This window comes from Drosophila arizonae, chromosome 2 (assembly GCF_054131065.1).
Source record: "Drosophila arizonae isolate 15081-1271.41 chromosome 2, UAZ_ARI_1.0, whole genome shotgun sequence".
NCBI classification, from domain to species: domain Eukaryota; kingdom Metazoa; phylum Arthropoda; class Insecta; order Diptera; family Drosophilidae; genus Drosophila; species Drosophila arizonae.
The window spans coordinates 26,521,622-26,547,348 of record NC_142922.1 but is presented as its reverse complement, the minus strand read 5'-3'; the positions used below and the strand labels follow the sequence as shown (position 1 = coordinate 26,547,348).

Genomic DNA, 25,727 nt, shown 5'->3' with positions numbered 1-25,727 from the left:
CACATGGCGCTCAACACACTCTGTTGCTGCAGCATCTGTTGCGTCAACATTTGTTGCTGGCAACATTCGCCGATTTTGTCAGGCAGCAAAAACTAAATGCGTGGGCCATTTTCAGTTGAACGCGACCAGAATAGAATAAATACTTTAAATATAACTCATCCGCGACTGATTGCTTGGTTTATTTTCATGATGCTGATGTGCACACGCCGTTCATTTGTTGCTATCAGAAAATTTTGATAAGGCGGTACGCTTAATATGGCATTTAAAAGGTACTTAAAATGTAACATGCAAGTAACGGTTCGCTAGACAAGATGCTAGACTATTTCATGCACTAAGCCTATGCTTCAAAATGGATGAAAATATGGATTATTTATGTCGATTTAAAATGGTTGTTTGTGCCTATTTTATAATTTCATACTCTGAGAAAGAGAAATATTTAATTATTTGCATACGATTTTTAATGTCCCTAAATTAACTCGTATTTTACCTGAATTATTCTTATTATTATTCAGTCAGATTCCCTTGTAGGTTTCGTTCGCTGAAAATACTTTCGACGTGTGTGTCGGGTGTGCGGCTGTGTGCACGTATTTAAACGACGCGCAGCTGGCAGCGCGGCTTCATTCCGCTTTGCGCTGCTGTTCCATGCGCCTCGCTAGAAGAGAAGAGCTTTTCAGTCCAATTGAACAGTTCCAAAGCACTCAGCATTTACGTACTTGTACGTGTATATGTGCAAGCTGTTCAAATTGTGTGCGCGCGTGTGTGAGTGTGCCAATGTATTGGTGTGCTTGGGTGCTCGTGTCTAACGCGTAACGAAAGCGAAAGTTTTGTTTGCGCGCGTGTTGCCAACAGACGCGTCGTTGGCGTCGGCTATCTCCAATAATTGCATACACGTCGTAGTCGCAGTCGCAGCGAGCGTCGCAGCCTGCGTCGCATTTGTCATTATTGTTGGCGGTGAGACTACCTAGAAGGGCATAGATTAGAAGCGTGTGAAAACAACAAGAATGCTCATTAGTTTCAATGAGCGTGCAATAAATTAAATAAAACGTGTTTATGCTGTGCGTGTGCACATCCGTGAGCTAGTGCGTGCCTGTGCGTGTGTATTAGTGTGCGGTCGCCAAACAGCTGTTAAGCGAGAGCAACGGCAAACGCATACATTCCTGCATCACTTACTGCTAAACGCTTCTGAAACAAGCCAACGGGTGAGTAGCGCACACAAATAAATTGGCTCATAAATCTAGCAGTCTTAGTCGCCCGCCGAACACCACCCACCCCGCCCCAAAAAGAGCGGAGAGATGGAAAGGCAAAGAAACAGAGAGATAAATAAATGTCCAACAGCCACACGTGTCGCCTGTACAAATTGCATGTCACCATCAACGTTACCCATTGCAGAGAGCTTTCAGCTCGCTGGCTCTCGCTCTGTAAATGTGCCCATCCCGCTCTTGCTGTTGTTATTTTTGTCGCCCTGCGTTCGAGTGTGTGTGTGTGTTTGCGCCTACATGCGCTGCTGCGTCCCTCCTCTTCATTAATGCCTTCCGCCTTGCAGCATCGCTTACAATCAGCATTCACCTTCTCAAGGACGAATATCCTGTGTGCATGCCTGTCTCGCTGTGTGCGTGTGTGTGTTCGCATCTCTGTGTTTGCTTCTTGACTGCTGTCGTATTGCCGCTGCCCTTTGGCCTTTGCTCGCGCTGCACGCTGCGCGCTGCGACTGCGACTGCAGTTGGCCAACTGGCATACATGGCGTATGCGCATTATTGATTTCTCCCAGACCACGCGGTCCAAGAATACAATTTGCATAATTTTAAAATTATAAATGGCGTAGTAAATAAAATATATAAAGAATTCTATTTAATTTTCTAATCAAATAATACAATTCCTTTACAATTCATTTGATATTCGATCGTTTGTTAATTAAAGTCTCCGTACTTCTCGTTATTCCCTTATCAGCTTACAATTGAACAGAGTCTTTAGAATCAATTTGTGTCGAAGCATATCGAAACAACACTCTTTATTTATTTGCACAATTCCTGGAACCTCAAGCGTGTCAATGGCCCGCTGATGCCTTCTTGCTGCCTCGTTTGCCCCATTGGCCAGAGCCAATCTTCGGCTACTCAATGGAAATTGCCGCTCGTAAAGCGGAGCGTGTGAAGCGCTTCTCACATTGAAGCCTTCAGATTGCCTAAAAAAATGTAAACAAAATAAGCAAAAAAAAAAAAAAAAAAAAAAAAAAGACAAAAAACGAATTAGTCAAGAAAACAACAACAAATACGTGCGAATGTCGTAAGCGAGGTTTTGTATTCAATTTTTGTATTTTTGTTTTTGTGTCTGCTGCTTTGCTTTTCAAGTGCTCAGCAGAAAAGCGAATCAAGCTGTGACTTTGACAACATATTCAATCTGCCGTTGAGTGACAGCTGTTTATTTACTGACGTGAATTAATGCTCTCACTTGGCCGTGTGAGCTGAGACGCTTAAGCGCTGCACTTGCGGCCACCTGAAGCCGGCTTAGACCAACTAATTTGCCGCTAATAGCAGCAATTGAATTAGTCGAACAGAGTTATTATATATAGATTTCCATATTATATTGATATATGGTTTATTTAACTACCATCGATTCGATCAGATTTCACACGTTCTACGAACATTAAACCGGTTCGGGTCAATTCAGTGCCTTATAGACCGACTTGTACCTTGTGCATCCTTGAACAAGTACCAGCTGAATTTCAATGCTATTTTAATGATTGAGCAGCCGGATATTATTTTATTGTGCACACAATCCTTTAAAGTGAGTAAGCTCAACGCGTTTTCCAAATAAATTCGCACAGCGATTGGCTTGGCTATTGGCGCCCCAAACATGACACCCCGTGGTGGCCATAATAATAGATTTATAATTAAGGCTCGAACGCGTTTCGCATTAAAACTTCAAGATTATCCAAAGAGCAGCACTCGCATAAACAATACAAAAAACCAAAACCAAAAAACAAAACAAAAAACCTTTGAAAATATAAACAAACTGTTGTCGAAAATAGTAACAACAAATGCTGCTCCATATTGTGCGTTGCTTGTAGAGTAAGCGAGAGGGGATGGGGGAGAGGAAGTGCGGAGCATTGGTCGTTGCTTCGTTCGACTACATCAGCCGCAACACGTGCGCCGTAAAATCAATAAAAACAACAAGAGAAAATCACATACAAATCACAAACGCACACGCACACACTCACACGCACGCGTACATGCAAACGCACACGAGCACCAGAGACAGCAGCACAGAAATTCATTAACACCATGTGAAAGCATTTTCGTGCACCCAGCGGAACTTTGGGAAATAAATCTACAGACATAAGCGAACATGCCCAGCGCGAGTGCTTGTCTGTCTCCTCGGCTGCTCTTCGAGCCAGAAGAGCATGCATCGTCGGCTGAATTCGGCATGTCCAAGTCATGTCTTTGGGTTCGTTTGCCAAAATGTTTCAGCTGGGTTAATTTATTTTTTATTTTGACTCGCTCGCTTGTGTAGCCGCAGCCGATCCCCTCGTTGCCCGCTCCCATTTCCTCTGTCTCTCTCTCTCTCTCTTATTCACACACTCACACGCACACTCTCTCAGAGTCTGGCTGTCTGTGAGCAGCTCGTGGCAACGAAATTATCGCCATTTCGTTGTCGTTTTCGCTGTCGCTGCCGCTGCTGCTGTCAGCGTCGCGGTCGCAGTCGCAGTCGGCGTCGCCAGCGCTGACGCGTCCGCTTCTCTAACTGCGATTGAATGACAAAGTCTTTTTAATTTATGCAGGCAACTACAACGAATAAATTCGCTTCTTTTACTTTTTGCTTTGGCTTTTGGTTTTATTATTTACCGGCTTTGGCGCCCACACGTGTTTGCAATCACTGTGTTCGTGTGTGTGTGTAACGAATTTAGTCAGTTTTTAAGTGTAACAAATGGTGGCTGTAAATTTAAATACTTTAACTTAAATACGATTCACGCGCTTTTCGGTCTGCCAAACGGTAGCAAAAGCAATAAAATTTTGTCTAATTTGCAATATAAATATATATAATTATATATGTATATATATTTCTTTTATTTGAGTTTTCTATTTTAATGTTAATGGCACATTAGCGAGCTTAGTTGGATGCCCCTTAAATCCAACTAATGTGCCTGGGATATACTGCGAATATGGGATATATAAGCTCGGCACATTTATGGCAACGGGGCGTCGATAAGAGTTTATCAGCGCATAAAAGTATAAATAGCATTGCATTTATCATATCATACAGTTATTATGTTATTATATTCCTGATTAAAGTTGTTGAATCTAATATCTCGTTTCAATAATCAAAGAATATTAAATGCAAGATAATTATTTTGGCATCTCTTTTAAGTAGATTGCTCATATTAGCTTTTAGTTCTCCGAATACAATAAACTTTCATTTTAATTCATTAAGTTTATATTTCAATCAAATGTGCATACTAGCTTGCTAGCTCTACTTGTGCATTGGTATCTGAAACCAATTAAATTTGAAGACTTTGTGTTTATATTTTGCTCTATCATTCTGATGGATATTATTATATGGATATTATTACTAATGTTTAGTAAAATATTCTATTGAAAACTGAATTAATAATATAGATTACAAAAAATAGCCCTGAAAACTGTATTAAAAAAAATGTGACTCATTCAGACGGCTGAAGCGTGACTGTCCGATAAAACCTACTTAGTACCACATGACGTATGAGTAATTAGTTGCTGGACCTCGATAATTATTTGGATTTTGTGTCTGTTGCAGCACGAATCTGTGTTTACCTTAAACACACCAACATTTACGCATTTGACTTTATCAGACAATCAAATATTCACAGATGATGATCATTTTGATGGCCATTAGCACTGTGACACATCACAGTCACATACATATGTTCATATGCTCACAAATGGGGCGTTTATATTAGCATCACTAGTGCAAAAAGTAGCAACAACAACAACAACAACAACAACAGTAGCTATAACATTTGCTATAACCAGTATAGCTAATTGTTGACCCAATAATGGGAGACACACGCCATCGTTTGTAACTGTAAATAGCCACACGCGCGTGCTGTTTGCCAATGTGTATGTGTGTGTGTGTGTGTGTGTGTGTGGGAGCATGTACAATGCGTTCCGTTGCTCAATCACAATGCATGGCGACCATAGTCCATTGCCTTGCGCTGACCGGCGGTCGTTAGATGTCACACGTGCGGCATTCTTGACGTGCCGATAAACGGCATCGGCTATGTAAACTGAATATGGCAGACAGACCGATCACCGTCTATACCCTACACTTCCATCAAATGGGCATTTTCGGCGAGAGAGTCTCCTTACTTGAGAAATAAAAATATATTACTATAATATTAACAGAAAATATATTTTCCTAATAGTAGCCAGCGCTTTAGTTGTTAAGTTAGCTTATAATTTTAATTATAGTTAACTCTTAAAAATAAATAAATAAAATATTTTCTTAATATTTATTTAGTTTTTATAAATAAATGTATTTATTATTATTTTTAATTTTTATTAGTTTATAAATTTAAATTAAAGTTAAATAATGTACGTTTAGAAAACAAGCTTTTTTTTAAGTGTTTATATATATACATATATAAATATATATATATATATATATATATATCTATATATATATATATATATATATTATATATTTATATCTATATATATATATATCTATATCTATATATATATATATCTATATATATCTATATCTACTATATATATATCTATATATCAATATATTTTTTTTTTAGTAAACTTTTTTTTCATTAGTATTTATCATATTAACTTATTTATTTGTCTAAATATTTTTATTATTTTATATTATTTTATATTATTTATATATTATATTATTTGTCTAAATATATAAGTCTAATGTACAATTTTATACCGAGCACAAATGGATTTTTAATATAATTTTCCGTTCTTATAATTTTATTATTTACTTCAATTCTGATTTTTGTAATATCTAGTATTTTTTATCCTAAGAAGTAATTTACATTCTCATTTCATAACCTTTGGCAATGCAAATAGTATTATTTTCTTCTTCTTCTGCTTAGACTAACTAGGAGCATGTTGGTAGTAATTCTATTTTCTATTGGCTAAAATTCGCGTTTTGTTATTTTAGTTAATTTTATGGTTACATTAGCGAATTATTTTGGCTGTTGTTCGCGGCAGAGTTAAGGCAAACATAAATAAGGCAGACAAGGTCGCACTCCCTATTCCCAATGACGACGATAATGATAATGACGATGATGATGCTGGTGCTGATGATGATGACGATGATAAGCAAACAATAATAAAAACAAACACACTCGCCGCTCGTGGTTGGCTTTTGCTTAACGCGATGGTCTGCGGCAATGTCTGCGGCTCTGTTGCTCTTTCAGTGGTGCTGCCATAGCTGCAACAGTTTCTGTGCCACAGGCAGCTCACACATACACACAGAAGTGTGGTTGACTGTGCTCAGTGACTTTTCAAGCCACGAGTGAGCAGCAGCGCGTGGCGACCTGGCTGCTTTAAATAATACTAATATTTATGCGAGCTTTGCATATGCTGTTTAAAAATAGTCTTTTTTTTCTCGTCGTATAGTCATAAATAAAGTATTTTGGGCGCATATCAATAAATAAAATATACATTTTGCTGCTTAGTGCTTTGACAACTGGCATGTGTCGCATTCTCAATGAGTTTTTGTTCTGCAAAGTTTTACACCCCTTCGAAAAGGCAATATTTTTTGATGAATGGGAAATTCCATAAATTGTCGTGATACGAAGTAAATGTTGATGTTTTTCCTTTATTTATCTATCTACCTTTTACTTTCCCATTGAACTTTGTCGCCGCTAATGAGACTTTTGTCACGTCGACTTATCAACTGGAATTTCATCAGCTTGCGACGGTCTAAGTCTAATTTAAATAATGAAATATGAGTTTATTTTTAATTTAAGCTGATTGTTTGAGCTGCGAAATGTGTTTCAAAATATATTTATTAAATATATACTATGTATGTGAAAATGAGTATATGCTATGATTTCAATTTATTTTTAATTAAATTATTTGAAGGCATTGCGAAATTTAAATTCGTAAGCTAGAGCTGTACCTCTGCTCAAACAGAAATAGTTTAGGCAGGGCTGGCATTTGTTTCATTGTTTGTATAGTTTGAATAGTTTCAGTTACGGCTGGCTTCGAAGAATTCTTGTTGCTGTGCCTGGGCATTATTTTTTATTTTCAACTGTTGTCAGACAACAGAACACGATTATTTCATAAAAAAAAAAAAAAAAAAAAAATACAAATGCTAAAACAGAACACAAAGAGCTTATGGGTGCGCCGCGAACGGAAGTAATGCGCCATCAAGTATACGCCCCGGTGCACAGCAGGCGCTACACGTGCCGACTCCAGTCTGTGTTTCTGTGTGTGTGTATGTTTAACATATGCGAAACTAATTAATTACGTTAATTGTTTCGCATTTTATGATGTGCCAATTAAACGAGCGAAGTAAACTGCCCGTGTCAACACAGAAAGCGAGCAGCGCTCACATCGAGTTTCTTATTCAGTTCGAACTCGAGCTCGAACTCGAATGCAAATTCAGACTCACATTAGCGTAATACATGCGCCGTTAAATTCGTTCATTCATCAAGCCCAAGAGTTAACGCTAACTCCAGGTAGCTAAAAAACCACGAAACAAAAAACAAAAAACTGAATTATGCAAACCGAATTTAAAGTTATGCTGAACAGAATCCGAAAGTGAACTGCCAAGGGGATTCCCATTGACAAAGTCCCCCCCCAGAGAATGTCGGCAGAAGATTCATCATTTGGCCGCGCATTTCGTGTCATGTTTCAGATTTGTGTACGCCTTTATAGACGTCGAGAACTCGTTTAGCCCGACTCGTCAACAATGCCAATTTTTATTGCAGTTTAACAGACAGATATGTTTAGCTAATTGGATTGTTTATTGCCAGTCCATGCGCCTGCCCCAAAAGTCGCTATATAATTGATCTATTGTGTCGTCAACAAAGTTCGTGATCTAACAAAAAGTTTCTTTGTTTTGTTTTTGTTTTTTGTTTTTTTTTTTTTTTTTTTTAATTCTCAACTTTGTATTCGATTTTATTTTATTTTATTTATTTTTATTTTAATTTGAAACTTTTGTCATGGCTTCGATATATGTTTCAATTACTTGATGCAAAGGCTGATTTTAATGAACTTGTTTTAGCTGAAAACAGAAAGAAGAATCCAGTCTTTGAGCTTTGAGTTGGAATAAAAACTAAATTGACAAGCAAATATTAAATTCATTGTGTAAAATATAGTGTATATATATTTGTAATGTCTATAATATTAATATATTGATGATATTTAAACAATTCATCTTGCTTATTCAATACAACTAGCTTAAAAAATCATGTGACTCATATAAGACTTTTTTTAAATTTGTTTTTTAAATTTATTTAGATTTATTTAAAATATAATTTATTTATATTTACTTAAAAAATTATCTTCGTTTGCTTTCTTTCAAATTATTTATATTATATACTTTTCTTAAATATTGTGTATTTTTTTTTAACAAGAAAGCTAACAAGAAGTTTTCGTTTACTTTTTCACTGTATTCTGTGCGTCCATCACATCGCTCATCTTTAGTCTGGTCAGTCATTGCGAAGGTGGACAGCTTTATAAGGGCTCTTGTGGGATGATGAGAGTTTGTTAAAGTATTCTTTCCTCATGATCTGCTATTGCCTCTTCCGGTGTGAATCACTTAATACTGTACTACTCTACAACTCTGTTCTAAAACCATTCTGGACCTACATCGACATTGTGTAGAGAGCCCAAACGAAATATGTTGCTGTTGCCAGCGTTCCCTTATATAGGTTCAAAATGGTTTTAGTACAGAGCTATTGAGCTGTACTTTGTAGTCCAGAAAAATGGAAGTGCGAACATTATTGATAAGCCAATGGAGGCTATTGGTTTTTAGTCTTAGCAGCTCCCTCTTTCTCTTTCAATATGGAAGTCTGTTCTCTAATTGTACATCCGGTGTTGTTATTACGTTTTCTTAAGGAGGTCCAGTGTTTGATTATTTTTCCTATTTAGGAATTCCACAGTCGGTTAGCCATTTATGCAGATGAAGAGCTACCTGTGCATTGCTCACCTGGGGCTGCTGAGAATATCTGTATTATCAGCAAAGCTGGAGGTTGCCTCTCGTCTGCTTTTATTCTGTATTATATCAGGGCGTATATTGAGGGCTTAAGTGTGGCACCTTGTGGAGCACCGTTGCAGGGTTACATTTAACAGTCGTCAAGGTCTAACTTTATATATGTTCTATATAGTGACTATAGACTGAGCTATGAATTTGATTCACCTAGCTGATTAAGCAAGATGACAGACTGTGTGTGTTTGTGGGCAACCGTGCGATGCCAGTTAATTAATTATAGCAATAGTTGCTGCGATAACTGCGTGATAAACCCTTCGTACGTGGCATAATCAAGTAGTATGCATGGAAAATTTGCTGTGCTTTGTATTTCATTTGATGGCTGACCCAACTTTTGACGTGCTCGTGCGGGCAAGTAAGTAACACTCGGGCCTAATTAATAGAAATGCGGCTGCTGTTGTTGTTGTTGTTGCTGTTTTTTTTTTTTCGGGGGGACTGACTTCTCTGGGTCTTTAACGAGTTGCTGCTTGTGGAACCATATGTATTAGTGTATTATATTGCTTTTGTTGTTGTTTGTTTGCTTTTGTTTCTGTGCTTGTGTGGCGCACGGTTTGCGCGTGGCTGGTTTTTGTTTGCCATTGGCAAAGCAATTGGGTCATCGTTAGGCACACGTGTGGCTCGTTCAATGTTTCGCTTTTTATTTGCTTTGCTTGTCGCCATCATAAATTTTTATCGCCTAGCTGGCAATTCAATTGGCAATACTGCACATTTAGCAAAGCCCATAACGTCTATCGTCTCTCCCATCTATATACATGTATATATACATGTGTATGTACGTTTTTTTATTTTATTGATAAGTCCTATTTGTATGTATAGACGTCTCGTTGCTCGTGACATGGCTCTGTTTATCTTTTGATTTCGATATGACGCTTAGGTCACTTTTCGTTAAGCGTCTTGCCCAAAAATCTGACACGTCTCGCAGCCACAGACGTTTGTAATTACAAGACATTCGTATTGTCCCAGCCACAGTGTAAACATTATATTTGTATTACTTTTATTCCGGCGGCTCGACTGCTGTTGCTTTGAGATCTCCACTTTTTATACCCTGAACCCATTGAAAATGGGAAATCAGGGTATAATGGTTTTGTGAAAAAGTATGTAACGGGCAGAAGGAGGCGTGGCAGACCCCACAAAGTATATATATTCTTGATCAGCGTGACGAGCTGAGTCGATATAGCCCTGTCCGTCTGTCCGTCCGTCCGTCCGTCCGTATGAGTGCGTCGATCTCAGAAGTTACAAGAGCTAGAGAGCTGAAATTTGGCATGCATACTCGTGAGTACCATACGCAGTACGAGTTTGCTTTATTTTTTCGATAAATCGTCCGATAACTTTTTTATCGAGAATAATCGAAAAATTGATTTTGTTTTTTTGGCCTAATTTGAACATTTTTAGACCTGGAGTCTTCAAATTTGTGTTGTGTATAAAGTTAATCGGTACAAAGATTTTGTAATTTACAGATTTTGGATACCACGCCCCCTTCACCCCCAATTTGTAAATGACGCATTTCAAGTACTAGAGACTTGGGCTTTGGAATGTACACACATATTCGCCATATGATTACGCCATAAAAGTTTCATTAAGATCGTATGTCTACAAAAGAAATTATTCAACAAATAAATTCTCATAATATTGCCCACACTGCAGCCCAAGCGCAGTCGCTGCTTACTGCGCAGTTAGCAGAGCGCAGGCTTATGCGTGCGTGTGGATGCATGTGTATGTATGTGTGCATAAAAGAAGTGCAGAATGATTAGAATATCAGCTTGGAGGGTTCAGGGTATCTCCTAGTCGAGCAGTCTCGACTGGAGCCTTCTTACTTGTTTTATTTCCTTGCCTCTCACGGCCTCTAGATAACATGGAAATTATCACTCCACTTCTGTTGTTCTATTTTTTAATTGCACACGATGAACATTTTAGCTATCCGCAAACAGAGCGAGCTGACGTCAAGTAAAGAACAATGTCCAAATAAGTCTGCATAGATTAGGGCCTTAAGAAAACGAAACGAAAAGGAATGAATGTAAGCCTTCCATAAATTCAAATACATTTGATATATACAATTCTTTTGAATTGTAGACAAATGAAGAACAGAAAAACTTTTTTTTTTTAATATTTCTTAATTTTCTTCTATAAAGATGTTAAATTCATGTTTCAATCAAAAATGAAATACCGCTAATATCTTTTATTACCTTTGAAATAGTTTCAAAGAGACTGCAGAAAAATAAAACCCAAAAATTATAAGAAAAGTCTTGTGAATAGTCTGCCGACTAGGTTTTATATAGACGGTTTATTTAGCCTTTGTTTGGCCATTTGTACATCAAGTCAAATCGGAATGATAAACATCAAACATAAACTTTTAATGCCCACAGTCCGGCCATAAAATGAGCACCATTCATGTCTGGATATATGTAGAGCTCAGACGAACGCACTGAGCGTATGCAAAACTTTTGTGGGTAAATATGCCATGGAAAGTTTTTTGCATCGTTGTTGCTTTATTTTCCTCAGAAATTCCATTGGCTGAACTATTCGAGATTTTCGTTAGCGGCGTCGCTTGCAAATAAAGATTCGTTTGTTCTTTATGCCTGTGATCAACGGCACGTGCAAAGGTGCTAGATTGAGCCGATGACGTAGGGGCAGCTGATGGCACAGTGCTAACGAGCCAGTGACCGTGACATAGTTGGCATCGTTTGGTCAGATACTATTGACATTTACCTAATTACTCAGCATGTGCCATACAAAGCTTGCTTGAGGGGCGGTTTGCGGGGCGTATGCGCAATGCGCATTAAGAGGCTTCCATGCCAGAGCCACAAAAAAAGCAAAGAAGAAAGTAAAGCAGTCGCTTAAGCTAATGAATGTCGAGTTATCACATGCTTAAATATTTAAAAGGAACGTTATTGCGGGAATTGTCCTCGACATTTAAACAAATGAAGCCCATGTGCCATATAAAACGCTTTTCATGGCCTGCGTGCTCACTAAAATGTGCAGAAAGCCAGACGGCTACACGTATGAATGTCTGGCTGTGCGTGTGTGGGTGAGTGTGTGTGACATCTCATAAGCACAGCAATGAGCTCTGCCCCCCCCCCCCTCTCTCCCTCACACACTCTCTCTCACTGTGTGCGGCATCCCCTGTCCACCCTGAAGCGTCGCAGCGTGATATGTGCGCCAAATAAACTTCAATATGACAACGCCTTCAAAGCAAGTTCGGCTGCGAGAGTTTTTTGAACTTGTGTTTTGTTTGTTATTTTCTTTCTTTTCTTCTTTTTCTGCTATTTCTTATTCTCTTCTTTTATTTTAGAGCGTTGACAATCACAATTTCATATGGATTCGGGGCGAGGCATAGGCCTTTGTTTGTTGGGGCCTTACAAAGTAATTGGCCAGAAACGCCTCAACAATTTGAGCGGCCAATTTCCCGTTTTGTCTCAAGAGTCAATGAGCTGTAGGTCTTTGTTTGCTTTTTTATTTAGATGGCTGCCAAGGGGGGCAGCCAACTCACGATAGCTGCCGTGCCGTGTCCAACAATTATTTGGCTAATTTATGCACACGCAGTAGCAGTTCTCATTATGGCCATTGATTGACACGACCTCCAGCCCCGGCGGCTGTTAAAGCTGTAGCCACAGCCACAGCCACAGCCACAGCCACAGCCACAGCCACAGCCACAGCCACAGCCACAGCCACAGCCACAGCCACAGGTGACGGTCTACGCGTGTTTCAAATTGTTTTCAAAACACCTGACTCATGTACACGTAACACACACACTCACACATACACACAGACATACACACGCCTCTTACGTCTAGCTACCAGCAGTTATGTATATCTAAGGAAGATAGCGTATGAGTCAAAGTTTTTATTATATTTTGTTTTCTCGTTATATATTTTTCATTTTTTTATTATATTTTTTTTTTTTTTACTTTGCTGCTGGCAGCGGCACGTGTTGCTCGTTTTGTGTCCAGTTCAGGGCAGAAACAGGCTAGAATGATCAGACCACTTTGTGAGTGGAATACGCAAGGGGGTTTTATATCATGCGAACCTTTTTTTTTATTATTATTTATTTTTATGTAAGTGATAGATATATCGTGGAGACATCTGACTTTGGCATGCATTACGAGTGGAAGCGTTTAGCAGTAAAAGCAAATAGCCCTCAATTATATTTTAGAAAACTAACTACCGTTATTTTAGTTAGAGGGAATATAATATATTAAACAGACAGCTTTCAGTGTTTTTTTTAATGCTCTTTATAATTATAGTAAAAATTTATCATACTTTGTGTGGACTTTAAAGATTATAAAGAATACGGATATTAATTTTTAAAAATATATATTTAATGATATATAATATAATACATTAATATGAGTTATTAATAATATTTTTGTAATTAGTTCGAATTCTTGTTGGCTTTAGTAATATTATAATATTAATATATTTTAATACATAAATGTTATTATAATATTTATGTATATTAGTTCGAATTTTTGTACGATTTTGCATACAATTTGTCTTTATTATTAGAAAAATAAATAGCTAAATCATATGCAAGCAAAAAAAAAAAAAAAAAAAAAAAAAAAAAAAAATATATATATATATATATATATATATATATATATATATATATATATATATATATATATATATATATATATATATATATTTATTTTAGTGTATTTAATCATCGACTGCTGAGCATCTCTTCTGTCTTCCATTCTCTTTCTCTCTGTCTCTTTTTGTCTTTTTCATTGTCCGATTCATTTGCTTATGGCTTGCGAAAATATGGGCAAAAATTTGGGCAAAAATGTTTTTAGCCTGGCTGACAGAATGGCTTGCTGGCTGGCTGGATGGCTGGACCACCCGGCCAACCCCTTGGAAATGGCGGCGCGTGCACGTCAAACATGCCATTGGGGCTATTCGTTGAGCTTGGTATACGTTACGCTTCACGGTTTTTGTTACATTTAATGCGGGAGATGTGGCTGAGATGCTGGCTCACCCAAAAGCCAGGCAGCCAGCCAGCCAGCCCAGGATGGCCTCCAACCGAATTTCGTCTTTCACCGGATGCTTGAAGGGCCAAGCGACATAAATACTAAATTTGTATTTTGAGCTATGCATATTGGCACATCGACATGAATTCTGTTTGGCTTTGCGAAATCCGCTTAGTCGATGCCGTGCCACGGCCTCGCATAAGTATTCCAAATGAAAATGGCTCTTGATGGTCGCGTTGCCGCACACTTTTCAAATGTAATTACACTCAAGAGATACACGTGCCGGCAATAAGATCTTTGTTGTTGCTATTGTTGATGTTGTTGTTGTTGCCGTTACTCTTCCTCTTCCTCTTCCTCTTGTTGTTGTTTGTTGTGGGCTTTTCAATTTGAATTCGGCTGCCTGAGGCCCATCGGGCTGACAGCACAACAATCCCAAAGCCACAATAACAACAACAACAATTACAGACATTTGCATGCGCGCCAAAATGTTGCCTATCGATATATATATATATATATATATATATATATATATATATATATATATATATATATATATAAAGTCTATTTTAACGTTTCTTTAGCTCGTAATAGCGTCTCAGACGACGGCCAAAACGTTTTCTTGGCCAAGTTTGTTTACCTATTGTGAAATTGGATCGCGACTACTAGCCATGGCCAAGGCTTGTGCACGGATGTTTGGAGCATGGCTAATGAGTTTTAGCCAGCAGTTACTTTAATGTAAACGCCATTATTGTTGTTTCTGTTGTTGTTGTTGTTGTTGATGCCCTGTTGCCAGGGCTTCGCGTGACAGCTTCAGCTTCAGCTGAGTCCGGCTCCAGTTGCGAAAACTCGGGGCACAGCCTGTTTATCTGCCAGAATGACTAATGTACTGCAAATTTCGAGAGATTAAGGGCTGAATAGCACAATAATAATATTTAAGATGCTTAACAGAGCGCCGCAGACAATAATTTATAGACTAATGAAGGCGAGTTGAAGGAGCTATAAGAGCGCTCGCTGCTCGACTTGAATCCACAATATCTCATCGGTTGATTCATTTTTGGCACATGTCAAATCAAATTAAATTTTATCCCAATTCCTGCACAAAAAAAAAAGTTAATTGTTTAATTATATAAAAAAAAGTTGATTGAACTCGTGGCGGCTATAAAATTGTATTTTTTTTTTTTTTGCTGTTCGCATTACGTGGGCTTGACGCTTGGGCTGCAAGTCAATCAATCAATTATTCAATTTGATGGCCAATTAATTTTGCATTATTCGTTTTTCTTCCCTCTCTCTTTCCGTTGTTTGCAGTGCGAATGGCGCCTACCGTCTGCTCGGAGAAGAAGGTGCGCTTGGCGGCCATCAAGGAGGTTCGACGGCGGAACAACATGAGCGCGGCGCAGGCAAATGCTTCGACGTCGGCAGCTGGTGCTGGAGCTGGAGCTGAGATGACACCGAGCAGAGCTGAGCTGAGCTACGGTGAGTAAAACTCTGGACAGTCGCACATGGCGTATGCGTAACACGAACTGAACTTTGCTTCTCCTTTTACCTCAATTCACCCTTTGCGTTTTACGTTTTCCGTTTTGCGTTGTCATTGCTGTTGTTGTTGTTGCCTTTTAAATTATGGCATCCATTTACAGCGTGTTGTTGTTGCCGCTGCTCACGTTTCGCGAACTTGTTTAATTAATTTATGTAAACTTGGCCGGGCAGCACTCTTGTTGGCCATCTTCGGTTGCAGTTCATCGGAATAACAAACACCATGCAGCGCACGTGTGTCGATGTTGTGTACGCTTCACGTGCTCCCAGCTTCATGTTGCCGCCGGTGTTGGTGTTTGGTTTGGCTTGGCTCGTGCCCCAGTTATGGCAACAATTTGCGTCAGCAATGCAACATCCAGCATCCAGCATCGAGCACTGAGGTCTCTTTGCATGCCACATTTATATAAGAGCTCCTTGGGCACATGACTAGATAGCGAATAAAAGCCGATTGTAGTCGACTGCAACAAATGCTGGAAAATTCCTTGAAATTTACGATGCTACAACGAGGCAGAGCAGATTCTGCCATGATGATGCTAAAAATATAGCCAAAGGCAATAGAAGCCACGAAGCGCATTAAATGAACTGGGTTAAGTGGTACAATGAAAATCCTTTTAATGTACCGGAAACTTCAGAGCAAGTTAGAGGGAGAGGGGGAGCGAGAGATGGAGAGGGAAGGATAATAAGAGCGATATAAAGAGTTTACGATTGTAAGCCGCGAAAAGAAAGAGAGAGAAAGATTAGAGAATAGAGAAAAAGAGAACGTCAGAGGGAGACAGAGAGAGAGAGAGAGAGAGAAAGAGGGTGAAAGAGAGAGGTGTAAAGAATGAGATATAAAGAGAGAAAAATTGAGAGTGACAAAGGCGGAGAAAGGCGGAAATTGAGAGCGAGAGTAGTTGAGAGGACTGTATAGCGAAGCAATGAAACGGAGAGGATAGAATGAGAGGGAGACCGAAAGAGAGAGACTGAGAGAGAGAGGGAATGTGAGAGTGAGAGAAAGAGAGTGAGAGAGAGAGATAGATAAAAATAAGGAAGGAAGGGGAAGAAGAGCGTCATGAGATGAGAGAGATTGCAAGACACTAGAATATGTGAGAGCGAGAAAAAGACAGAAATGTATATTGAGAGAGAGAGATAGATAGTGAGAGAGAGAAAGATAAAGATCGTCCGAGGATACGAGGAAATGCCATAGAAAGGCGATACGTATTAATTATTTAAATAAGAGGACAATACGAGCATAGGTTGTACAATGCCATTGAATAGCAATATGTTTTTTTTTTTATATTTTTTTTTAAGAGAAATTATAAAATATATTTAATTACAGCTTAGCATACCGCTATCTAATTGGTAACTTAATCTAAACAGATATCTACATTTACTTAAAAGCTATATTAATATTAATATTATATGCATATATTCTTGACAAATCTGGATGTGTTAGGTCAAGACCCGGTCCAGTAGGTCTTGAGGGTGGTGGCGTTTCAGTCTTCTCCTTATATTTCTACGGTTGACTGCAGAGCCTAGTCGTCTAGCCAAGCTATTTGGATGTACAATAGCAATATGAGAACTAGAAAACTGCAAAGCACAGGCTCATCGTAAGTTTGAAGTGATGATTGAAACTTAATAGATATACCCAGCAGTATATGTGGAAATACGCAAAGTAAACTTAGTTCGAGTTAGAGCACACATCGATCAACGCATCATTGATGTACTGTTCATATTGTGTTCTCAGCAGGGCCCAATCATTCATCATAATGTGACACTAATTGACCAAAAGCTCTTGCATTGCTCATATATTGCCGAAATGGTAAATGCGATAAAAAGCAACACAAACATTTTGCGAGCTGCAGAGCCAAGCGTCTTGAATGAGCTCAATAGCAGAATCTAGCATAAATATTGTATAAGCATTTTATTTTCACAAGAAATATTTCCTACACACGGGTCGTCAGTGTGCGTGTGTGTGTGTGTGTGTGTGTGTGTGTGTGTATAAGTGTGTGAGTGAGTGTCGTAACCTTTATTTTGTTGCCATTTGGCGTGGCACGTTTTCTGTTGCCCTTTCATTTACTGCTGTTGCTGTTGTTGTTACTGTTATAGCAGTAGCTGTTGTTGCTATTGTTGTAGTTGTTGCTGTTGCCACAACTGTGCTACTTTTGCTAGCTTATTTACAATTTTCCCACATTTGTTTGGTTGCTTTTAGCTTTTGCCGACTTGGCTTTTTATAGCCGTGTTTGTTGTTGCAGCGTTTATTGGTGCCATATTCAGCGCAATTATTCCAAATGATTTTTTTGTTGTTCGTATACCCCGTTGTTACATAAATGCCAATGGGGTATATACGCAGGCAAATTGAAAGTCTTTGCTATATAACTTCGTGCTCTAATTACCTAGTGGTCTAAGTCTATTTCAAACGTGTTTTAATAGGCATCTCGTAGTCGCGTGGAACATTTTATCATATGAATCTGGCTTATGATGGGGAGGTTTCCTTCATGTGTCATATTACTTATTAGGCTCTCATTTGTTCCAAGTCTATTTCTAGCTTCGAATGAGCATGTCGCAGTCGCTTTTGTTTAGAAAGCTTTTTGTTTGCTTTATTTGTTATTGATATTTTTTGTTGTTGTTGTTGTTGTTGTTTTTTTCTTTTTTGCTTTGTATTTCCTGCTAATTTCCAGTAACACGTTAAAATGTTGAATACTAAATGGGTGTGACGAAGCCACGTGCAGGCGTCTATGATGCCCTGGACCCGCCGCTTTCCCCTCGCCTGAGTCAACGTAACAGCGTGGCTAACGACAGTGGGTCGCATATGTCTAATATTATTTGCAAATATCAAGAATTGAATTGTTCTGATTTTTAATCAAATTCATTCTTAACTTGAGTTGCATTTGATTGCCCTTAATGAGTGCAATTTGCTCTCTGACTCTGGAACTCTGGAATTCTTTTAATGCCTCGACAGGCTTCACAGAGGTAAACTTAAGTACTTGATAAGGCCTTGGTGATGTGATGTACATAGAGATAAATCAGTTAGCAAATATTACTTTTCTTGTTTGTATGATAAACAAATGAAAATATTTTGTGCTTGAAGCTGGGTAGAAAGACATAAAACGAAGCAGATTTGTTTAAATAAAAAAATAATGTAAATAAAAAAAAAAAAAAAAAATGGAAAACAACAAATTATCAGCATATAGGAAAATATGTAAATATATAACTTAGCTTGAATTATTTCTGTGTAATTTAAATATATATTTATTTATTTTGTTTGTTTCACTTTATTATTCTTTTAAAAAAGTTTGTATTTCTTTTGCATTATTTTTATAAAATTTTCTTTGTGCCTGAATATTTTCTGCATTTATTTTCCACTTGTTTGTCTCACTGTTCGTGGATTCAACTGTGGCCTGTTAGCTTTTATATTTGTAGACATTTGTTGCGACAATAAATGTCGTGCATTTAGAAAGCGGACTCGGAGTCGGCTGGCAACAGCGCCTCATGCTGTGGCTTGAGCATCGCTTGCTTTAATTAAGCATAAATGGTAACTAATTCGATGCGAGGGGTTGGCACGTGTGGCGCGCCGTGTTGGCGCTTGGCGAGGTCACATCGCAACAAACAGCAGCGCGCCAATAAACCCACAGGCCCAAGTACCTCAGACCTCCAGACGTGCGCCAATGTGCGAGAAGTGACAACAACAATGGCTAGTTAAATGTTCATTGACGTAGCGCAGTCGAGCAGTCGCCGACTGTAGGCAAATGTGTTCGTGCGGGCCTCGAGGCTTGCATGTGTCGATGGCGAACAGAACCGGAATATGGCATTGCAGGAAGTAAGCACAGCTGAGCGAGCTCAGCGGCGGCAGTGTGGAGGTGAATAGCAACAACAACAGCAACAACTTGTATCGACAACAATGCAATCTAAATATTTCCGTATTAAATTGTAACTCTTACGTTGTCAGCGTTGTCTCGATTCGAATCGTATCGTAACGCTATGCACATGCTTCAAACACGCATTGAATAGAGCTTATGTGTGTGTGTGTGTGTGTGTGTGTGTGTCTGTGAGTGGAGGGCAACGCTTGATGCAACAGGGTGGCAGTCACGGGGCGTCGAGCAGAGGATTTTCCTTGAATGCGCTGGAATAGCAGCAGTTGTTCTGTGATAGGATTATGTAGCACATGAAGCACATCTATTGTGTTGACAGTTTATATTTCCCCTTATATATTTATTATACCGTGCATAACAATCGGATTGTGCAAGTGAAGAAAACTATGGATATATATAGGTAAACAGCTGTAATTCGAATTTATAATATAAGGAAAAGCAGCTAATAATAACTGAAATAGATATTAATAATAGCTAAAAAATGTGTTCACTATAAATACTGTGCCAATATTTTCTCTATTATTCATCGCATTATTTACCATTATTATCGGGAATATCAACATTATTATGTAGCCTCGTGGTTTGCGAGCTATAAAACCTCTCACATTTCAGAATCGCAGCCGGAAAGTCAATGATTGAGACTCTTAAACAACTCATTTCCTTTGTTCACCTTAAATAGTTTCTATAGGAATTTTCAAGCTCATTATCTGATGATGGTATACTTATATAAATATGTAGTTAACTTCGTTTTAAGCTTTTCCCTTTGATTGAGTCATACGCATTGTTATTATCCAAGAACTGAAGTTACATTATCGTAATAATCGCCTTCATAATAGATTATACCATATATACATTAATATATATACATGTGAAGAATGAGTACAAATATAGTTAATAATTAACTTCAACTTTGCCTTTTAATGTCAATTCAATATAATTAAATATTCTACTATTTTTATACCAAGAACTGGAGTTACATTATGAAAATAATCACATATAATAATAGAATTTTATTTATACAAATATAGTTAACTTCATTTTGACCTTTCGATAATGATTCATTATTGTTCCATATTGTACTATTTTCATACCAAGAACTGAAGTTATATAATGAAAATAATTACATTTATATATTCTCCCGTTACCTGGCCATCGAAGCCTATTCGCTATTCGATTGTATTTTTAGCATTTATGTATATATATATAGCACTTGCAGTGCGTCATCTGCCGGCACACAGACATTTAGACATTCTTTGTTTTAGCCATTGTGTTGCCCCCCAGTGCGACACGCCCTTGGGCCATTGTTCGCTCTCACGTTTCAGAGCACTGGGGCAGCGTATCAGAAACTGCTTTATTTGCGAAAAGCAAACGAAACGCTGAATGCGGTCAGATAGACTCGATTCCAGTCCCCCATCTACACACCCGGCACTGGCTCTGCTGCGGATGGGAAATGTGCAGTGCCATGTGCTCGAAGCTCGAGCCACCCGGCACTCGGCAGCCATCGCCTGACCCTGACCATAGACACACTCGCGGAAACACAAATTGGAATATGATTTGTTCTGAGTGTGTGAAGGGGGAGGGGTATGGGGGCGCACGCTGCTGTATGTCGCTCATGTACTGGCATGTCTCACTCACTGGCTCGTAATTGCAGTCGGAGTCGAGTGTGTGTCGCCCATGATTTGAGCAGTCAGCGACGAGCGCGCCAGATTGATGCGAGGCGCGTCACTATCGCTGATGTCGTTGTTGATTGCTGGCCCTGGCTGTGGTCACGTTTCTTGACACACACAACGAACACACTAATCGTAAACAAACACACACACGCATGTACACATAGACAGTTGACAATGGGCGCATTGGCTGACGGGCAAAAGGCAAAATATTGCAAATAAAATCATGGTAAAAATATCAAAAATAAAATGTACAAAAATAGAATTGTATTAAAATAAAAATATGTACAAATTATTTATAATAAATATATATAACATATGATATATATATATATCAAATAATACTTATAACAAATATATAGAAAAAAATAAACTTAAAATTTTTATATAAAAAAATATAAAATGTATAAAATTAATACAAATAATAATAACATTGATAAATAATATCAATAACCTTGACATGTATATCACTCATATATCCTTTATTTATTTTCAAACACTCGACAGTCGACTTTATATAATAAAAATAATATTAATAAATGTAAATTTTTTACATAAAAGATTTAAATTTTTACATGCACTCATTTGATTTTTATTTACTTTTATTCCGTTCGATTTTTGTAGAATATATTTATTGAATTTGATTGTTTTTTCTTTGCATAATAACTCGATATAAAGCTTTGAATGAGGAGAATTTGAATTTGCTTTTCGTTTTTGCAAACTCATGTTGATAAGAATTATTATTATTTCGAGAACTCAACATGGCATGGCATGGCGTGATTTTCCAAGAAACAGGTCTTACGATAAAAATTATATTTTTATGTTTTGTTTACATGCTATGTGGTGCGATAAAGCATACAAAATCGAAAATGATTTTTCATTATTTATATAAAAACTCAATTAAACATTCAGCTCCTGAAGAGAGCTGTTGCAGTTACAATTGCATACTTACTGGGCTTACGGGTGCTTGTCTTGGGAGAAAACATCTTTTCTTGTATTGCATATATTGTAGGAGTGTGCGTGTGCGGCACGTGATTTATTGCGCATCTGTGCACCTTGAGTTGCTTGAACTTTGACATAGCTTTAACGTGTTTTTCTGCTTTTCCTTGCAGCCATCAAGAGTTCGACGAACTCAATAAATCGCGCACAACGCCGACGTGGGATCGCATTGCTGCCAACGGGCGCCAAAAGTGTGGCATCGTCTTCGAGTGCTGCTGGACTTGAACTGGAAAGTGAGAGGACATCAAAGCAGGCCGAGCATGTGGAGCGCATGGAGGTGGATGGCGTTTATAATAAGACGAGCACGTACTCAGCGCACACACATTCCAGCAGCAACTACAACAACAATATCAAAACAGTATTACAACCAACAATGGCCAACAGCAACAGCAACAACAGCAACAGCAGCAACAGCAGCAACTGCAGTGGAAGCAGCAAGACAACAACAGCCAAACATTGTGATCATGCTTCAGGCATAGGTGAGGATAAGGAGGACGATGACGAGGACGGGGACGGGGACGATGAGGAGGAGGATCAGGGCGATGGCGACAGCGGCTACGAGTTTGCCCTGGACCCCATCAAGCCGCCGAATCCACTGCAACAGTATCACGCACACAACCAGGGCCTGCTGTCCATAGCCATCAAGACGATAAAGCTGGTGCAGCGCAACAAGCTGCTGCAGAAGCGCTTGGCTCAGCTGCAGCTGGAGACGTCCGAGTTCATTGCCTCGGTGCTGGCCAATCCCGAGAATCGGCACTTTCGCGAGAAAATCACGGCCAAAACAGACGCGGCCAATAAAGTGAGCAACGTTCTGCTGCGTCACTAAGCGACAAATAATACAAATGAAAAAAATGCTGCATACTTTTGGGCGGCAGCTAAAAATGCCGCATTCCGATATGTCACAGCAATCAAGTGAGACTCCAGCACTTGTTGTTGTTGTGTTGGAAGCATATGAAAAAAATACATTGGATTGATAATTGAAAATATATAAATAGATTTCCTTTTGTGTTTTTTATATTCATTGTTTATCGAAATCGAAATTGATTGCTGCGACACGGAACTGAGCTGAGTTTCGAGCAATTTGTACTGATTACATTTATAAATTAACAAAATGTAAGTTAAATATTTGATTAAACACAAACAAATAAGAAGAAGAAACAAAAAATACATAAACATATACATGAGAAATATTTATGAAACAAATGAAAAGTCAAGAATGAAACTAATTTTATGTAGTCCCTAAGTACGTTTATGTTCAACATTTTTGTACATCCTAAAAACTTATTTATATGAAAATCATATTTGACGATAATCGACTAGAAATACTTAGGTTTCTAATGAACAAACCCAACCGGCATAATCATTTTGCTTTTGGCTATAAACGGCAAATACTTGCATTAACATATACAATTTAAATGCAAAGCAATTGATTTATTAAACTTAGCTTAGCAAATCACTATACGTAACTAAATGATCGTCAGAAAAAATATATAACTATCTATGAATAAATATCATTGATTCAAATTGTAAACCAATCGTAAGCTATTCGAATCGTCGAGAACTACATTCATACCCCATGTATTTTGATTAAAATTGAAAACATTTATCAACTGCATTTTCTACTTACCTAAATGTTATGATTATTATATTAGACTAGCGTGTAGAGAACCGACGTGAATCGTGAAACAGATTTCTAATAAAATTCATTTTATTGAAATGCAAACATTTTACAACACACAACACATTGACTTATTTATTGCTGGTTTCAATCCAACAACTTCAGCTTCAACTTGAACAACAAAAGGTTTCAATCATCGAGAGACCCACACTCGGCGGTCGTGTCAATAACACCAATCATCGCGTTCAAAGACCATCTCAATATATTTCTGATGTTGCGGCTGTCAACTCAATCATAAAAATTATGATTATTGGGCTGTTCCCAGAAACGTGCGGCGCACTCCGAATTGAAGATTGTCAGGTAAATCGCTATGCAAAAATATGCAAAGAAAAAGATGATTTAGTTGGCAATGGGAAAAAAGTTTTGCTTAAAAACGTAATTAGAGTTTGACTAAAGTGTATTTACTTTTCTGACAGATTTATGCAGTCCATATATTTAGTTTGGCTTATAACTGGAACAGGTGTTATATGTCTAGTATGTAAAAATATACACATATAATTATATGTACTAAATGAGCTAAACATATTTTATATTTCTTCAATTAGAGATTTTCTTCGACAATTGATTTCATTGTTTGAATTTCTTTATTTTTCTGGAATGCCCTCAACATGTTGCGTGTGACACCCACACACATACACACACCTCGCCGCTTGTTGGCATGCAATTTGGAATTACACTTCAGTTGTTTCAAGTTCATTCAATTAAGCCGCAAGAGACGAGTATCCGTCTGGGTCACAGTGTTTCGAGTGGCTCTTCGATTATTGTGATTGTGTGGCTCCTCTGGCCACATCGCTTATGGGCTCTTATTTATTTTTGGCTCAGACGGCATTTGTCAGATTTGTAATCATCAAGATATAGATATATTTACGCCTGGTAATCATTATACAAAACTTTCAGACATTTATTTGCTTTTGTTTTTTGTGTTTGGTTTTTTCGAGTAGCTGCTGCAGCTTTTATTGTTATTACTTATGGAGGTTATTTTCTGCTGAATTTTATTGCTATTGGGTGTTGTGCATGCTGTGGTTTATTGTGGTCTCAGCGCACGTCTTCATTTTTTAACGGCGTTTGGCATTAGACACGTGATTTACGAGCCAGGCGCAAATTACAGACATCGCGCTCATGTAGAGAGCACTTGACAATGAAAACAACTGTGAGAACTGTTGCCACGCTGAAGTTCAGCTCGATTTGGGTCTGTGATTATGCAGTTTAAGTATAATAATTTATAGTGTGAGTGTGTGTGTGATTAGCTTGCGAATGTCGTTGTTCAGTTGTTGTAGCACTTGTTGTTCCACTGGCCTTTCGCTAAATTGTTAATATTATTTTGGGTATTCTTTGCCGACGACCTTGGCAAGGTCGTTGCCAAGCATTTATTTGGCTGTCCAATTAGACTGCCGCAATTAGCACTGAATAATGTGACTTGATTCCATTTGGCTTGAATGGTCGCACTTAACTCGAAATAGCATTTCCCTGGCCAATGCACCGTCGATGGACGCAAAATGTTCTTGTGCGCTCCAAGACACGTAAAATACCTTAAGCTGACGAAATATTTAATGTTCTATCAGCAAGTCAGCATGCGTTGCCTTGTCTAGGGGTTTGCTCAATCAGTTAGTTAGCATGTGCATACGAATATGTATTTTATATTGTTTGTAAATTCTAATTAAAAGAACCCTGACAGCTTCTCAGCATTCGACGTGGCTAATCAATTAGTTCTGAAATGCAAACATTTGTAAGTGTTTGTGTTATATACAAATATTTCATATAAGCATCTAGTGGAAAATTGCCTAATATACTAAATCGAAATTTGTGAAATAAATATGTAAAT

General features: G+C 38.1%; 1 protein-coding gene across 1 annotated transcript; it reads left to right on the top strand.

The window, feature by feature from the left end:
• The first annotated feature begins 605 nt into the window (after nucleotides 1-605).
• Cipc (Clock interacting protein circadian) lies at nucleotides 606-23,944 on the top strand. Its single transcript, XM_018000684.2, has 3 exons — nucleotides 606-1,199; nucleotides 15,486-15,653; nucleotides 22,341-23,944. Exons 2-3 carry the CDS (start codon nucleotides 15,491-15,493, stop codon nucleotides 23,051-23,053), a joined length of 876 nt encoding a protein of 291 aa, XP_017856173.1. The 5' UTR covers nucleotides 606-1,199; nucleotides 15,486-15,490; the 3' UTR covers nucleotides 23,054-23,944.
• The last annotated feature ends 1,783 nt before the right edge of the window (nucleotides 23,945-25,727 follow it).

Bases quoted from the DNA above. Each gene is read 5' to 3' on its own strand.
- Cipc (XM_018000684.2), top strand. From the start codon at position 15,491: ATGGCGCCTACCGTCTGCTCGGAGAAGAAGGTGCGCTTGGCGGCCATC. The intron at 15,654-22,340 runs GTGAGTAAAACT...TTTTCCTTGCAG, and splicing joins CAGAGCTGAGCTGAGCTACG to CCATCAAGAGTTCGACGAAC.